The following is an 18,681-nucleotide window of genomic DNA, read 5'->3' as shown; positions in this document are numbered from 1 at the left end:
TATACCATTATCTTAAAATTAGCACCATAACTTGTCAAGTCGTGCCCATTTTATTTGTGTAATCAGTCAGTGATTGCTCTAAGATTGCAAAGTGAGCTGAGCTTCCCCTAAAATGTTAAAAGTAAATACATTTTGTGTTTACATATTTATTGACTAAATATGCGCAAGAATGCAATCAACTTGTGTTCAAAATCGGATACTTTGACACAACTTTTTTCCCAATCATTGTGGTAGCACCACAGTGTATTAAAGGCCTACTGAAACCCATTACTACCGACCACGCAGTCTGATAGTTTACATATCAATGATGAAATCTTAACAGTGCAACACATGCCAATACGGCCGGGTTAACTTATAAAGTGCAATTTTAAATTTCCCGCTAAACTTCCGGTTGAAAACGTCTATGTATGATGACGTATGCGCGTGGCGTCAATAGTTAAACGGAAGTATTGGTACGCCATTGAATCCAATACAAAAAAGCTCTGTTTTCATCTCAAAATTCCACAGTATTCTGGACATCTGTGTTGGTGAATCTTTTGCAATTTGTTTTATGAACAATGAAGACTGCAAAGAAGAAAGTTGTAGGTGGGATCGGTGTATTAGCGGCTGGCTGTAGCAACACAACCAGGAGGACTTGGATAGCAGACGCGCTAGCCGACGCTAGCCGCCGCTAGCCGCCGACCGCACGGATGATCGGGTGAAGTACTTTGTCCTTCCGTCGATTGCTGGAATGCAGGTGAGCACGGGTGTTGATGAGCAGATGAGGGCTGGCTGGCGTAGGTGGTGCGCTAATGTTTTTATCATAGCTCTGTGAGGTCCCGTTGCTAAGTTAGCTTCAATGGCGTCGTTAGCAACAGCATTGTTAATCTTCGCCAAGCTGGAAAGCATTAACCGTGTATTTACATGTCCAGGGTTTAATAGTATTGTTGATTTTCTGTCTATCCTTCCAGTCAGGGTTTTATTTATTTTGTTTATATTTGCATTTGAGCCCGATGCTATCACGTTAGCTCTGTAGCTAAAGTGTTTCGCCGATGTATTGTCGTGGAGATAAAAGTCACTGTGAATGTCCATTTCGCGTTCTCGACTCTCATTTTCAAGAGGATATAGTATCCGTGGTGGTTTAAAATACAAATCCGTGATCCAAAATAGAAAAAGGAGAAAATGTGGAATCCAATGAACCCTTGTACCTAAGTTACGGTCAGAGCGAAAAAAGATACGTCCTGCACTGCACTATAGTCCTTCACTCTCACTTTCCTCATCCACAAATCTTTCATCCTCGCTCAAATGAATGGGGTAATCGTCGCTTTCTCGGTCTGAATCTCTCTCGCTGCTGGTGTAAACAATGGGGAAATGTGAGCAGCCCTTCAGCTTGTGACGTCACGCTACTTCCGGTAGGGGCAAGGCTTTTGTTTATCAGCGACCAAAAGTTGCGAACTTTATCGTCTTTGTTCTCTACTAAATCCTTTCAGCAAAAATATGGCAATATCGCGAAATGATCAAGTATGACACATAGAATGGATCTGCTATCCCCGTTTAAATAAAAAAAAATCATTTCAGTAGGCCTTTAAACCAGACCTGGGCAAATTAAGGCCCGGGGTCCACATGCGGCCCGTTAAGCTTTTCAATCTGGCTCGCCGGACATTCCCAAATACTTTTTTTAGATCTTTTAGATGGAATGTGTAGCTGCCATTATGATGTGCAGTGATGTTTTCAAATGGCCATAAGTCTTGAACTATATAAAGTATTTCAATGGTTGCAATCTGCGCTTATGGATGATATACCAGTTACTATGGTCATCTAATTAGTTACTATGGTCATCTAATTAGTTACTATGGTCATCTAATTAGTTACTATGGTCATCTACGTCACAGCAGCTCAGACGAGGCGCCAAGCAGTGTGGGCGGGAAGCGTTTCCACAGACGCGGAGGGAGATTTTTACAACAAAGTTCTAAAGCTTAGTGATATATTATATATATCAGATTGTAGGTGGGTTTATTTTGTACCCTTCGCGTTCATATTTCCCCGTTTGTTGCATTTTTGTTTGCGTTTCACTTGATTGTAAAATATGTCGATCGAAAAAGGGTGTGACGTTCATATTTAGTCAATATTCAGTGTTTTATGGTTCATAGAAAAAGAAAAAAAAATTCCATTACGTTTTTTAAGGCGGTCTGTCATAACGTTTTTAGCATTCAATCAGACATTATTATGAGGTTTTGTTTTAGTGTTCCTAAAAATAGATATACCGGCCCCCAGACACATTTTTTTCTCTAAATGTGGCCCCCGAGTCAAAATAATTGCCCAGGCCTGCTCTAGAGGGAGCACCACATGCATAATATTTATCTTGTGTGCTCAAGTTCATCTTTACTGAAGCCAACCCTCTGGTACCGGCAATATGCTATGGCTTGTGTCTCATGTTACGCTGCGCATGCATTCTCCCACACTCCCTGAAATACTCCCACCGCTGACTGCCTCAACAAATTGTCAACACACGGTTATTAAAAAAGTTCCTTACATAAAAGTATATAGGCCAATATTTCTAAATTGCAGAGAGTAACAGGCAGCTATTAGGATATGATGTTTAATGGGATAGGCCTTTATATGCATTTTTTCTTTTATTATTTATTTTATTTTAGGTGTTTTATAATACAGTACATTCATATGAAATAATAATAATAATAATATTTATAATAAATATTTGTATGTAAATATGTACACACATATAACATATATATATATGATATCATATAGATCAGTGGTGTCAAACGTACGGCCCGAGGGTCGGATCAGGCCCGCAAACAGGTTTTATCCGGCCCGCGGGATGAGTTTGCAAAGTATAAAAATGTACCTGAAATTTTTTAATGAAAGAAACAGCTGTTCTAATTGTGTCCACTGGATGTTGCAGTAGCAATTCTTTATAAATTTGTAGATGATGCTCCATATGTACAAAATAAACCACAGGATCAAACTACATGAATAACATACTGTAATTTGATTTTGATGTAATTTTTTAATCTCGATAGATTGAAAATTAACACCAATGAATTGACTGATGAACAGTATCACATAATTTATTCAGAAAATATAAAAAACGACAAATAAAGAATAAAGAATACTATTAACCGCAACATGTAAGTGTAAAAAAACTAAACAACAACATTATGATTTGTACAATTTCAAAATGTGCTTGTTCTATTTTTAAACAGAGAAAACAATCTGAAGTTGTCTTTATTTTTAAGTTATCGTGCCGTGATTTTACCAGTTCGGCTCACTTGGGAGTAGATTGTTCTCCATGTGGCCCCCGATCTAAAAGGAGTTTGACACCCCTGAGATAGATAGATAGATAGATAGATAGATAGATAGATAGATAGATAGATAGATAGATAGATAGATAGATAGATAGATAGATAGATAGATAGATAGATAGATAGATAGATAGATAGATAGATAGATAGATAGATAGATAGATAGATAGAGGCCGGGTGGCGTATTAATGTTTAAAAAGGAGTACTATGTTTAAAAAGGAGTGTCAGAGTCTGTCTGCCTACTTATAAGACGCTACTTGAGTGCACACAATCACCTTTAATCAGGCAGATGAGTGCATTCATTTAGCACAGAAATGAGGAACTGATAACTACTGCTTTTATTGGGCTGGTTAGTACCGGTTACGTCGGCACCAGTGCCCTAATCGAAGAGAGAGTTTAGGTGTTAAGATTGATAGCTATATAGCTAGGGGGATATTTATAATGGCTGTTTTGAGTCATTTTCAGTAGATCGCAAATTTATGAAGCTATATATACAAGCTGTACAGTGACTACCCTAAAGCATATGCATTACTTTTTTATTCTTATAGTATGGTCCCTTGAGAATGTCAGGTTTGTCACTGACAGTTTAGTTATGTTTTGAGTTTTTCCTCTCTCTCTGTCTTTATTTCCTGTAAGCGCTCTTATTTTGTCTTTATTTCCTGATTGTATCCCTGAGTGCTTTTTCCCCTCAGCTGTGGCTGATTGGCACCTGGCCACACTTGGTGTCAATCAGCCAGCTACTATTTAAACCTGCTTTACCCTCCAGTCAGTGCTGGATTATTGTCGTTCCGACCTGTCGTGTCGATATCAGTGTAGCTGTATGCGGTAAGCTATATTTTGTAGCTGTTTGTAGCTTACTGTCTTTTTATTCCTAGTCCCTGTTTGCTGGATCCCTGTTCACTGTTTCCAGTTTGTCCATTCCTAGTTCCTGGTTTGTGTCTTTTCTTTATTTTTTATGTTTTGGACATTAAATCATGTTTTCTCGCACAATGCCTGCCGCCTTCTCTGGATCTTGGTTCGTCACCAACACAACCTGACAGAATAATCCAGCCTAGTACGAACCCCGCGGAGATTTCCATGACGGAGAGGCTTAACAAGGCTTTAGAATTGATGGCTAAATCGAGGAAAAGCTTTGCCTCGTTTTGCAATCCCTCCCACCCATCCCTGTCCTATGTTGGCTTCTCGGGGGACGTCTGGTATCCGTCCCTTGAGGGGGGGGGCTATGAGTAGCTGTGCAGCTGAGGCACAGCTACTCCTCACACAAGTGGGTCTGCAACAGATTCCACCATGCAGTCCGGTGGGCCGGCAGACGCCACCATGCAGTCCGGTGAGCCGGCCGACGCCACCATGCAGTCCGGTGGGCCGGCAGACGCCACCATCATCTCCGGTGGGTCTGCAACCTATGGGGCCATCATCTCCGGCGGGTCTGCAACCTATGGCACCATCATCTCCGGTGGGCCGGCAGACACCACCATCATCTCCGGTGGGTCTGCAACCTATGGCGCCATCATCTCCGGTGGGCCGGAAGATGCCACCCTCATCTCCGGTGGGTCTGCAACTTACGGCGCCATCATCTCCGGTGGACCTGCAGGGGTCGCCACCATCCTCTCCGGTGGGCCAGCAGGGGTCGCCACCATCCTCTCCGGTGGGCCAGCAGGGGTCGCCACCATCCTCTCCGGTGGGCCAGCAGGGGTCGCCACCATCCTCTCCGGTAGGCCAGCAGGGGTCGCCACCATCCTCTCCGGTGGACCAGCAGGGGTCGCCACCATCCTCTCTGGTGGGCCAGCAGGGGTCGCCACCACCCTCTCCGGTGGGCCAGCAGAGGGCGCCACCATACTCTTGTCGGCCACGGATGTGGTCGTTTCACGGGCGACCGCCTCGCAAATTGCGGCGGCGTTCAACTCGTCATCGCCACCTGACTCTTCCCTGCTGGTTGCGGGGACACTTGGCCTGGCGGCCCACCGCCTTGTCCTCCCTCCACCCTCCCGTGACTTTGGACTGTTTTTTTTTTGTTTGTTTTGTTTTTTGGGGAGGGGTGTTCTAGAACATCTGGTATCCGTTGTGGGAAGGGGGGCTACTGTCAGGTTTGTCACTGACAGTTTAGTTATGTATTGAGTTTTTCCTCTGTCTGTCTTTATTTCCTGTAAGAGCTCTTATTTTGTCTTTATTTCCTGCTTGTATCCCTAAGTGCTTTTTCCCCTCAGCTGTGGCTGATTGGCACCTGGCCACACCTGGTGTCAATCAGCCAGCTACTATTTAAACCTGCCTTCCCCTCCAGTCAGTGCTGAATTATTGTTGTTCCGACCTGTCGTGTCGATATCGGTGTAGCTGTATGCGGTAAGCTATATTTTGTAGCTGTTTGTAGCTTACTGTCTTTTTGTTCCTAGTCCCTGTTTGCTGGATCCCTGTTCACTGTTTCCAGTTTGTCCATTCCTAGTTCCTGGTTTGTATCTTTTCTTTATTTTTTATATTTTGGACATTAAACCATGTTTTCTCGCACAATGCCTGCCGCCTTCTCTGCATTTTGGGGTTCGTCACCTACACAACCTGACAGAGAATATATAATGAAATGGTTCCATATGTGAGGAGTACACTCACTTTTGTGAGATCCTGTAGATACAGTAGGTTTTATTTTGTTAAACATGTAGGAAATAATGGTGTTAATTCATTACCTGAATAAAAAGTGTTGATTTTCAAAAGCTCCTTCTCACAGGTCTGGAAGAACCTCTCCTCAAATTTTGCGTAGTATCTTTTCACAGTGTCTTCATCGGTGACTGGAAGATGAAGAGAAACACACAAAAAAATACTATTAAGGTCTTTGAAGTCATGCAAAAACGGAGAACAAAAACAGGCAGGTAAAGGTGAAACAAGTTGAAAGCCGAATCAAATGCATTGTATAGGGAAAAAAGTGTGTTGTGGCCAGTGCCCTGTACTTTGCATTGGTTTGTTGGGGGAGCAGCACCAGCAAAAGGGACTTAAACCGGAATGACAAACCGATCCGGAAAGCCGGACAAACTATTGGCACGCAGTTGCAGGCGTTTGTGTCAGTGAGGGACAGGAGGACACTGGACAAACTGCTCGCCATCATGGACAATCCTGCCCCCCCACTCCACCAGACAATTGAGGAACAGCAGAGCTCATACTCCAACAGGCTCCTTCAGCTTCGTTACCACAGTGTGTGATTCAAGAACTCCTTCATTCCGCACTCCATCCAGCTGTATAATCACTCGCCAAACAGCAATAGATGATATCTGTCTATTACCTGACATCTTCTATGTTAGCTACCTCTCTTTGTTTGTAATGTATATTTTCTGCTGGATCTACTTTCTATTTTATGCTGCCCTTTTTTTGTTTTTGCTGCAGCTGTTACATATACTGTAATATTGTACATGGTAACTGAGATGTGTTTATACCAGTGGTTCTTAACCTGGGTTCGAGCGAACCCTAGGGGTTCGGTGAGTCGGGCTCAGGGGTTCGGCGGAGGTCGAGACACAACCGACTCATCGTGTAAATAAAAACTTCTCCCTATCGGCGTATTACGGATACGGCAACAGCAGAAGTCACACTGATTAGCAGGTGTGTAATTTGTTGTGAGTTTCTGCACTGTGTTGGTTTTGTTCTTTGAACAAGGTGATGTTCATGCACGGTTCATTTTGTGCACCAGTAATAAAACATGGTAACACTTTAGTATGGGGAACATATTCACCATTAATTAGTTGCTTATTAATATGCAAATTAGTAACATATTGGCTCTTAACTAGTAATTATTAAGTACTTATTAATGCCTTATTCGGCATGGCCTTATTATAACCCTAACCCTGGCCCTAACCCTCTAACCCGGGGGTCGGCAACCCGTGGCTATAGAGCCGCATGCGGCTCTTTAGCGCCGCCCTAGTGGCTCTCTGGAGATTTTTCAAAAATGTATGAAGAATGGAAAAAGCTGAGGGGGGAAAAAAAATCAATTTTTTTGTTTTAGTATGGTTTCTGTAGGAGGACAAACATGACACAAACCTCCGTAATTGTTATAAATCACACTGTTTATATTAAATATGCTTCACTGATTCAAGTATTTGGCGAGCGCCGTTTTGTCCTACTTATTTTGGCGGTCCTTGAACTCACCGTATAGTCTGTTTACATGCATAACTTTCTCCGACTTTCTAGGACGTGTTTTATGCCACTTTTTTTTCCTGTCTCATTTTGTCCACCAAACTGTTAACGTTGTACATGAGTGCACAAAGGTGAGTTTTGTTGATGTTATTGACTTGTGTGGAGTGCTAATCAGACATATTTGGTCACTGCATGACTGCAAGCTAATCGATGCTAACATGCTATTTAGGCTAGCTATATGTACATATTGCATCATTATGCCTAATTTGTAGCTATATTTGAGCTAATTTAGTTTCCTTTAAGTCTTCTTAATTAAATTTATATCTCATGACACATGTAATATGGCTTTTAATTTTTTGCGGCTCCAGACAGATTTGTTTTTGTTTTTTTTGGTCCAATATGGCTCTTTCAACATTTTGGGTTGCCGACCCCTGATCTAACCCTAACCAAATAACTCTAAATTAAGTCTTTGTTACATAGAATATGTTCCCCTAGTGTCCAAAAAACTCAAAATTAAGTCTTTTTTACTTAGAATATGTTCCCCATACTAAAGTGTTACCAAAAACATATAACTTTGTCTTGAATTTGAAAAAAAAAAACCTTTTATTTTTCACTAAAGAAGGGTTCGGTGAATGCGCATATGAAACTGTGGGGTTCGGTACCTCCAACAAGGTTAAGAACCACTGGTTTATACTGTATATATTATATAAAATATTATATATAATATAATAATATAATATATGGTAAATTAAATGGTAAATGGGTTATACTTGTATAGCGCTTTTCTACCTTCAAAGTACTCAAAGCGCTTTGACACTATTTCCACATTCACCCATTCACACACACGTTGATGGCGGGTGCTGCCATGCAAAGCCCTAACTGCGACCCATGAGGAGCAAGGGTGAAGTGTCTTGCTCAAGGACACAACGGACGTGACGAGGTTGGTAGAAGGTGGGGATCGAACCAGGAACCCTCAGGTTGCTGGCACGGCCACTCTCCCAACCGCGCCACGCCGTCCCCATATCATTATACTGTATATTATATACTCTGTATATAATATGTAAATATTACATATATGTTATATTTTATATTGCTACTATGGTACATTTTTAGTCTACTTTATACCCGCATTATCCTTTCCATCCTTACCCTTTCCATCCTTTGTAACTGAGCTACTGTGTGGAACAATTTCCCTTGTGGATCAATAAAGTTTGTCTAAGTCCAAGTCTAAGTCTAAAGTAGCTGCAAAATCAGATACAATGGTAATGTCACCTCATAAACACCTGCCTCATAAATATCAGCTACTAAAAAACACAACTGTTAGAGGGAGAGGCTTTCTATTCGGCAAAGTAATAAGAAAAAGATGCCTTAGGCACCGGTATGTCAATATCCCTGCATGCACACATACATACACAGTTGAAAAGGTAAAAAAACAGTAATTTAGTGTCTTCAAAGTCCCAGAGCTTTATAGGACAACAAATTATGACTGGAAAAAAACACGCGCTGCAGGAGAAAATCTAATAGGAAAAAGAAGTTTGAACACCAGATGTGGTACAAATTAACCTTTCACTTTATATGAGAGAAAATCTTGGAGACAAAAAGCAGTGCGCCTTTAACAAGATCCTTAATGTAATGAAAACGGTTGGAAAATAGGACATGTGATATTTAGCTACAGACGTGCAGCTAACTACAAATACATACAGTACCGGCCAAAAGTTTGGACACACCTTCTCCTCATTCAATGTGTTTTCTTTACTTTCATGACTATTTACATTGTAGATTGTCACTGAAGGCATCAAAACTGTGAGTGTACAGCTCCACTAATGGACATTGGAGTGTTACATTAGGTGTACAACTCCACTAATGGACTTTGGAGTGTTACTTTCAAAGGCAAAATTGAAGTATTGCTAGAAACATAATTTTATATGGGACTTTATTGTATTATACACTACCGTTCAAAAGTTTGGGGTCACCCAAACAATTTTGTGGAATATCCTTCATTTCTAAGAACAGGAATAGACTGTCGAGTTTCAGATGAAAGTTCTCTTTTTCTGGCCATTTTGAGCGTTTAATTGACCCCACAAATGTGATGCTCCAGAAACTCAATCTGCTCAAAGGAAGGTCAGTTTTGTAGCTTCTGTAACGAGCTAAACTGTTTTCAGATGTGTGAACATGATTGCACAAGGGTTTTCTAATCATCAATTAGCCTTCTGAGCCAATGAGCAAACACATTGTACCATTAGAACACTGGAGTGATAGTTGCTGGAAATGGGCCTCTATACACCTATGTAGATATTGCACCAAAAACCAGAAATTTGCAGCTAGAATAGTCATTTACCACATTAGCAATGTATAGAGTGTATTTCTTTAAAGTTAAGACTAGTTTAAAGTTATCTTCATTATAAAGTACAGTGCTTTTCCTTCAAAAATAAGGACATTTCAATGTGACCCCAAACTTTTGAACGGTAGTGTATGTATAGTACATGTTCCAAAAAGAAAAAAGCATAAAACACCACTAGAATTAGTCAAAGTGATGAAGCTTAGTGTTACGCTCATGACTTGGTGTAACTAAACATTACCCTATAAGATGAAGGCAATTGCATTTTATTGATATTTGAAATGTAGTCAATGTTTATAAATGAATATTTAAATATACTAAATGTAAAAAAGGGAATAAATATTCAAAATAAGATCATTAAATAAAATTTAGTTTGGTTACGCCATCATGAGCGCAACACAAGCTTGTAAAAGTTTCAACTACAATTCTAAATAAGTAAGATGTCAAAAGCAAACTGAAATCAAAAAATCACACAGCTTAAAGATTGATCAATACCTATTTAAATGTAGTAATACATAAATATGATGATTTATCAAAATATAAAAGAAATATACCTGAACAGAACGCTCAAGATGGTTACACCAAAAAGTAACGCTATGAATCGTGTTTTTCCAAGTTTTTGGGGCATTTTTATGCTATTTCCAAGCATCTCCTTTTTATCATCGTTGATTTTAAATGGTCAAACTAATGCATATTATATATGCATGCCCTAGTAAACAAAAAAAAAGTCATATTTTTTTTGATTGTTAAATTTTGAAGTACATTTGTGCAGGTGGGTGCGAATGTACCCATTACCAGAGCTGTACACATGAATGAACACATGTGGAGTTATGTACTTAACAAAAAAAGGTGAAATAACCGAAATCATGTTTTATATTCTAGTTCCTTCAAAATAGCCACCCTTTGCTCTGATTACTGCTTTGCACACTCTTGGCATTCTCTGGATGAGCTTCAAGAGGTAGTCACCTGAAATGGGTTTTTTTTATCATGTGAGCCAATACAAATTTGTATTGGCTTTGACGTGGCCGTCAAAGAGGCCGGGGGGGTCTGGTACCGTGATATGTGATATATTGTAATACTCAATATTTGTATAGACATATGCTTGAAGCTTCATCGAGAGAATGCCAAGAGTGTGCAAAGCGGTAATCAGAGCAAAGGGTGGCTATTTTGAAGAAACTGGAATATAAAACATATTTTCAGTTATTTCACCTTTTTTGTTAAGTACATAACTCCACATGTGTTCATTCATAGTTTTGATGCCTTCAGTGACAATCTACAATGTAAATAGTCATGGAAATAAAGAAAACACATTGAATGAGAAGGTGTGTCCAAACTTTTGGCCTTTACTGTACATATTATAGAACAAACACCTCAAAACTGACCGTTGTTTATACAGCTCTTGTATTTAATCTAATTTGTTGTGCAGTTGTATCCTTTAAAGTGGCCAGTGAGTGTACTTTTGGTCAGGTCAGGTTTACCTTATGAAACAATTGAAAAAAACGAGAAAAGGTGATGCACATAGTCATCAGTCTGTATACTTGACGCGGTGACCTATTCGCTGTCTGATGGTCCTGTTGAATAACTGAGTAGCTTGCATGTCAATACGACATAACAGAACGACTAATCCAACACGCTATTTGCATTGGGCTTCATCTGAGTTGTCATTCAGCATAGAAAGGTTATGCTGCTAATTGGCATTTACAGAGATTGATATGCACAGGGATTAAAAAGGTTGGACAAGCACAACATTGCTATTGTGTTGGCGTTACATGTCTAGTTTTTGACTATAACGTAAATCATCTTGTGTATTGACTATAGTAGACTCCTTTAATCACCCAAAACCTCAAACATTTAAAACAAATACCTTTCCTTAAAGTCATATACAAACTGAGAATTTAATGTCATATTGCAAAATTTCAATTTTAAAACGCCATTGAAGCTAACTTAGCAACCGGACCTCACAAAGCTATGCTAAAAACATTAGCTATCCACCTACGCCAGCCAGCCCTCATCTGCTCATCAACACCCGTGCTCACCTTCGTTCCAGCGATCGACGGTGCAACGAAGGACTTCACCCGATCCCCGTCTGCTATCCACCTCAAAGTCCTCCTGTTTGTGTTGCTGCAGCCAGCCGCTAATACACCGATCCCACCTACAACTTTCTTCTTTGCAGTCTCCATTGTTCATTAAACAAATTGCAAAAGATTCACCAACACAGATGTCCAGAATACTGTGGAATTTTGAGATGAAAACAGAGCTATTTTGTATTGGATTCAATGGAGTCTGAATACTTCCGTTTCAACGATTGACGTCACGCGCATACGTCAACATACATAGACGTCTATTGATTCAGGTAGTTCACAGCATGTCTATTGTACAATCTGCAAGTGGAGGATGTTGTAAATATACTCAGCCTAGTGCTATGAACACAGTGTTTCCCACACATTCATTTATTTGTGGCGGCCCGCCACGAAAGAATTAAGGCCGCCACAAAAAAAAATAAAAATATATATATATATATTTTTTTTTTGTGTCCTGTCAAGCTTCTCAGGCAAATCATATAGTTGATGTAGATGCCCATATCGGCTGTTCAGATTTACTTTACAAAAGAGAAGTGTAGGATCAAGATTTTTGGAGCTCTTTGTTCAGTGGATCAGATGTTTGATGAAGCTTTGTGTCTATCTACCACCACTACTGTTTTCTGTTTATTTGTTACTGACTGTGGGAGGACACCTCTGCCTCTGTTTCACTTTATGTTGCTTTAAGAGACATTTTAGCTTTTATATTTTTATAAGATATATTTTTTGTAAGAACCACAATTAATAAATATATTTCAGTGAATAACTTATTGTTCAAATCTGTATATAAATATGTACATAAAGTGTTGTAATTATATTGTAAAATGGATGGATGGATGGACGTTTAAAACAAAACTGTTATTATTAATTAGTAAGTATACATTTGTTGAGCCTTTTTAGAGAAAATCATATCATTGTAGTAAATTATGCAAATGACTCGATGATGTCATGGTGACCACGCCCATAGCCACGCCCCCACCGCCACAAGTATCTTGGCAGTTTATGGGAAACACTGGAACAGTTGGATTTTTTACATAAATCGCTGTAATTGTGAGAGAATTGACAAAAAACGGAAGCTTTAAAAATAATTACACACACAATGCTGGTTGAAGTCTGTTTTGTTCCTACAATAAATGCTCCAAATAACGCCTTCTATTTAATCAACCGCAGAGTCTCCTATAGTCGCCGGATGCGTGGTAAATATTACCGAGATTTCTAATTACAAACATCAGCTGTGCCTGTAGGTGACATATATAGTGATATTTATAATGTCAGTACTTGTATTCAACATATAATTAGTTCTCAGCAACCAGCAGTGAGGCTGCGAGAGTTTGAGGAAAAAAACCTACCAGCAATTGCAATTTTTTATTTCAAATTTGCAATTGCGCTTCGATTTGTGATTTTTATATTTAACACATAAAAATGCGTACAACTGGGAAAAAACAAGACATGTTACTTTTAGACTGTCAACCACAATATTATTGTCCCATGGTGCCACACATTAGAACAATATGAAATAATTAACTTTAAAAAATATTTGGCTTTATGCAGACCGACTCAGAGCTTTTGTCTGCATCATGCTCTTAAACTGAAGAAATAACCGATACAACTTATACAGTGGTTATTATGTAATGTACCGGTAGTCCTAACACATAATAATAATGCAAGTAACCATTAAAAAGGAGATCAACTTATTTCTCATCAATGTAGAATTGTTTACAATTGTACTGTAATTGGAAAGTAAATAACTTATCCTGAATAAACAAACACAAAATAAAATGGGAGTCATTGTCTCGATGAGCTTCAAGAGGTAGTCACCTGAAATGGTTTTCACTTCACAGGTGTACTTGAAGCTCATCGAGAGAATGCCAAGAGTGTGCAAAGCAGTACTCAGAGCAAAGGGTGGCTATTTTGAAGAAACTAGAATATAAAACATGTTTTCAGTTATTTCACCTACATAACTCCACATGTGTTCATTCATAGTTTTGATGCCTTCAGTGACAATCTACAATGTAAATAGTCATGAAAATAAAGAAAACACATTGAATGAGAAGGTGTGTCCAAACTTTTGGCTTGTACTGTAGGTCTCACTTGAATTTTACTTTTAGTATTATATCTGAGTGTCTGTATTTTATTGTACTGTTTTTGTCTGATGTTGGTGCTGTCTAACTTCTATGTGCGTACATGTTTTTTATGGACCTTGTTGTGTATACCAGTGTTTTTCAACCACTATGCCGCGGCGTGAGATATTGTCTGGTGTGCCGTGGGAAATTATGCAACTTCACCTAATTGGTCCCAAAAATATTTTTTGCAAACCAATAATTATATCTGCAAATAATGTGCCGTTGCTTATTGTCTGTGCTGGGTAAAACTCTGCAGGGTAACCACGTAATACTCCATGTCAGTAGGTGGCAGCAGGTAGTTAATCGCTTTGTAAAAGTCGGAATGTGTCGGGTGAGACGAGGATGGTTTGTTGTGATCCCAATATGCAGACCACAGCGGGAGGCAGCGTGCAGGTAAAAAAGGTATGTACTGCTTAAACCAAAAATGAACGAAAGGGAAAGGAAAAGGCAATGGCTATGCAAAACGAAAGTAAAACTTAACTGGCTACAAAGTAAACAGAAACAGAATGCTGGACGACAGCAAAAACTTACGGCGCCCACAAAGTACATCCGTACATGACATGACAATCAACAATGTCCACACAAAGAAGGATAGCAACAACGCACCTTGCTTGCTAACACAAAGCAGGTGCGCGGAATAGCGCTCTAAGGAAGACATGAAACTGCTACAGGAAAACACCAACAAAACATGAAGGGCCACCAAAATAACAGCGCAAGACAAGAACTAAAGCACTACACACAGGGAAACACCAACAAACTCAAAATAAGGCACAACGACCTGGTCAGGTTTAATTTTTGAACATTTCCTGCTGGTGGTGTGCCTCCATGAAAAAAATGTGCCTTGCCTCAAAAAAGGTTGAAAAACACTGGTGTATACCATCAACCTGCTGGGGACTGCAGATGGAAATTAGCCTTTGGCTACAATGTGGCACATTTACATGTTATATGTTCATTAATGTGCATTGTCCCATTTACCAAATAAAGATATAATACTAAAAAAAAAAAAAAAAACACTTTTTGAGATTGAAAAGTAATTTTAAACTGTTCAAAAATATTGTAGATGTTTTACTTTGTCACAGATTTGAGACATTTTTAAATGTTAGTGTGAATCGCATCAAATCTTGATTAATTGATTTAGAACCTCATGAATCGAAATCAAATCTATTTGGGAAATTGGCCATGATACCCAACCCGAACGTTTATTCATCAGCAATTTTGTACAGACCAGCCAGGATATAAAGGTGCATCTTATTAAATTACAGTATTTTTAAAGCTAATTTATTTCAGTTGTTCAATGGAAAAAGTGAAACTCTTATACTTTACTGCTATTCACATACACAGAGTGATATATTTTCTTTCTTTTCTGAATTTCACAGTAAGTTGGGGGATTTTTTTTTTTTTTTTACAACTAATTGAAAAATGTGTCTTTTGTGTGTGTAGTTGTGTGGATAAGTACTTTTTGAGCACATTCAACAATACCTCGATGATAATGATAATTCTGGTCCCAATAAGCGTGATACATTCATCGTACATCCCTAAGTTAAATATTGTGCTGGTTCACGCACTAATCAAAACAGTTACTGTAAAACGTCCTGGGCCTTTAATTGATGGCTTTGTCCTAATGTAACTCCTGGAAATCAAATACGTTTTGCACAATATTAAAATTTATTGAGATGGGCCTGCAATTGCCATTATTTTGTTACAATAATTTACATTTCCAATTCTGTGGTTCTAATTAGATATTTTTTGTCTGTGCTGTTACCTGTACTACAAACATGAAATAAAAGCACACTTGTGGAATTAAACTGTTTTAAAATTGAAATTTTGCAATATGACATTAAAGGCCTTGTGAAACCCACTACTACCGACCACGCAGTCTGATAGTTTATATATGAATGATGAAATCTTAACATTGCAACACATGCCAATACGGCCGGGCTAACTTATAAAGTGCAATTTTAAATTTCCCGCTAAACTTCCGGTTGAAAATGTCTATGTATGATGACGTATGCGTGTGACGTCAATCGTTGAAACGGGAAGTATGCGGACACATTGAATCCTATACAAAAAACTCTGTTTTCATCTCAAAATTCCACAGTATTCTGGACATCTGTGTTAGTGAATCTTTGGCAATTGGTTGAATGAACAATGGAGACTGCAAAGAAGAAAGTTGTAGGTGGGATCGATGTATTAGCGGCGGACTACAGCAACACAGCCAGGAGGACAGAGATGGATAGCAGACGCGTTAGCTGCCGAACTCACCTTAACTTCCTCCGTCTCGCCGACCGCATCTGTGATCGGGTGAAGTCCTTCGTCGCACCGTCGATCGCTGGAACGCAGGTGAGCACGGGTGTTGATGAGCAGATGAGGGCTGGCTGGCGTAGGTGGATAGCTAACGTTTATAGCATAGCTCTGTGAGGTCCGGTTGCTAAGTTAGCTTTAACGGCGTCGTTAGCAACAGCATTGTTAAGCTTCGCCAGGCTGGAAAGCATTAACCGTGTATTTACAGGTCCATGGTTTAATAGTATTGTTGATCTTCTGTCTATCCTTCCAGTCAGGGATTTATTTATTTTGTTTCTATCTGCATTTGAGCCCGATGCTATCACGTTAGCTCAGTAGCTAAAGAGCTTCACCAATGTATTGTCGTGGAGATAAAAGTCACTGTGAATGTCCATTTCGTGTTCTCGACTCTCATTTTCAAGAGGATATAGTATCCGAGGTGGTTTAAAATACAAATCCGTGATCCACAATAGAAAAAGGAGAGAGTGTGGAATCCAATGAGCCAGCTTGTACCTAAGTTACGGTCAAAGCGAAAAAAGATATGTCTTGCACTGCATTCTAGTCCTTCACTCTAACGTTCCTCATCCACGAATCTTTCCTCGTTAAAATTAATGGGGTAATCGTCGCTTTCTCGGTCCAAATCGCTCTAGCTGTATTGTAAACAATAGCAAAATGTGAGTAGCCTGTCAACTGACGACGTCACGCTACTTTCGGTAGGGGCAAGGCTTTTTTTTATCAGACACCAAAAGTTGCGATCTTTATCGTCGTTGTTCTCTACTAAATCTTTTCAGCAAAAATATGGCAATATCGCGAAATGATCAAGTATGACACATAGAATGGATCTGCTATCCCCGTTTAAATAAAAAAGATTCATTTCAGTAGGCCTTTAACCCAAAAGTTGAGTCGTTCTAACTCAATGATGGTTGATTCATAACCCAACTATTGGGTTGCGCAATTTAGCGCTCCTTGACCCAATAGTTGGTTAAAAACTATACATTTTACTGCTGGTTTGTCCTACTCCTTCCTGATCCTACTGATCAAAATTATTTTTATTCCATTAAAATATACTCAAAAGCAAGATATGAGTGACATTTTTTTACAAAAATTGCCGTCTATGGTCATAGTAGTTCTTTCTATACAGCATGCTAAAATATTTTCATGTACATAAGATGTGACAAGCGGTACAAAATGTATGGATGGATGGATGGAGATTAATCCAGAATATAATTCCCTTCAAGAAAAAAGTACCTTTTTAATAAAAATAAAAAAGCCTTTTACCCAAAAATGCGTTACTCGTTGAAAAACAACCCAAAAATGGTTCATAGTTTTGAACACCCAGAAATTGAGTTAAAATATTACCCTTATAACCCAAAAAATGGATTGCTCCTCATAAAAGGGTTGGAATTGGAGGTTAAATCACCAAAAATGATTCCCGGGCGCGGCCAGCGCTGCTGCTCACTGCTCCCCTCACCTCCCAGGGGTCGATCTAGGGTGATGGGTCAAATGCAGAGAATAATTTCGCCACACCTAGTGTGTGTGTGACAATCATTGGTACTTTGACCGTACTTAAATGTATAATGTATATATATTATTCACATGTGAATAATACTGTATAATCGACTGTATTTGTTATTCACATGTGAATAATGCTGTATAATAGACTGTATTTATATTATTCACATGTGAATAATACTGTATAATCGACTGTATTTATATTATTCACATGTGAATAATGCTGTATAATAGACTGTATTTATATTATTCACATGTGAATAATACTGTATAATCGACTGTATTTATGTTATTCACATGTGAATAATGCTGTATAATAGACTGTATTTATATTATTCACATGTGAATAATACTGTATAATCGACTGTATTTATGTTATTCACATGTGAATAATGCTGTATAATAGATTGTATTTATATTATTCACATGTGAATAATGCTGTATAATAGACTGTATTTATGTTATTCACATGTGAATAATACTGTATAATCGACTGTATTTATGTTATTCACATGTGAATAATGCTGTTTAATAGACTGTATTTATGTTATTCACATGTGAATAATGCTGTATAATAGACTGTATTTATGTTATTCACATGTGAATAATGCTGTATAATCGACTGTATTTATGTTATTCACATGTGAATAATGCTGTATAATCGACTGTATTTATATTATTCACATGTGAATAATGCTGTATAATAGACTGTATTTATATTATTCACATGTGAATAATACTGTATAATCGACTGTATTTATGTTATTCACATGTGAATAATGCTGTTTAATAGACTGTATTGATGTTATTCACATGTGAATAATGCTGTATAATAGACTGTATTTATGTTATTCACATGTGAATAATACTGTATAATCGACTGTATTTATGTTATTCACATGTGAATAATGCTGTTTAATAGACTGTATTTATGTTATTCA

General features: G+C 38.6%; 1 protein-coding gene across 1 annotated transcript in view; it reads right to left on the bottom strand.

The window, feature by feature from the left end:
- The window catches only part of xpr1a (xenotropic and polytropic retrovirus receptor 1a), a 237,640-nt gene that overhangs the window by 82,038 nt on the left and 136,921 nt on the right, over window positions 1-18,681 (bottom strand). The window contains exon 3 of the mRNA XM_062039545.1: window positions 5,975-6,076. Coding sequence (XP_061895529.1) covers window positions 5,975-6,076 — 102 coding nt within the window. The remainder of the gene's footprint in view (window positions 1-5,974; window positions 6,077-18,681) is intronic.

The sequence above is a fragment of the Entelurus aequoreus genome, linkage group LG27 (genome assembly GCF_033978785.1).
Source record: "Entelurus aequoreus isolate RoL-2023_Sb linkage group LG27, RoL_Eaeq_v1.1, whole genome shotgun sequence".
In the NCBI taxonomy this organism is placed as follows: Eukaryota; Metazoa; Chordata; class Actinopteri; order Syngnathiformes; family Syngnathidae; genus Entelurus; species Entelurus aequoreus.
This window is presented reverse-complemented; position numbering and strand designations above follow the sequence as displayed.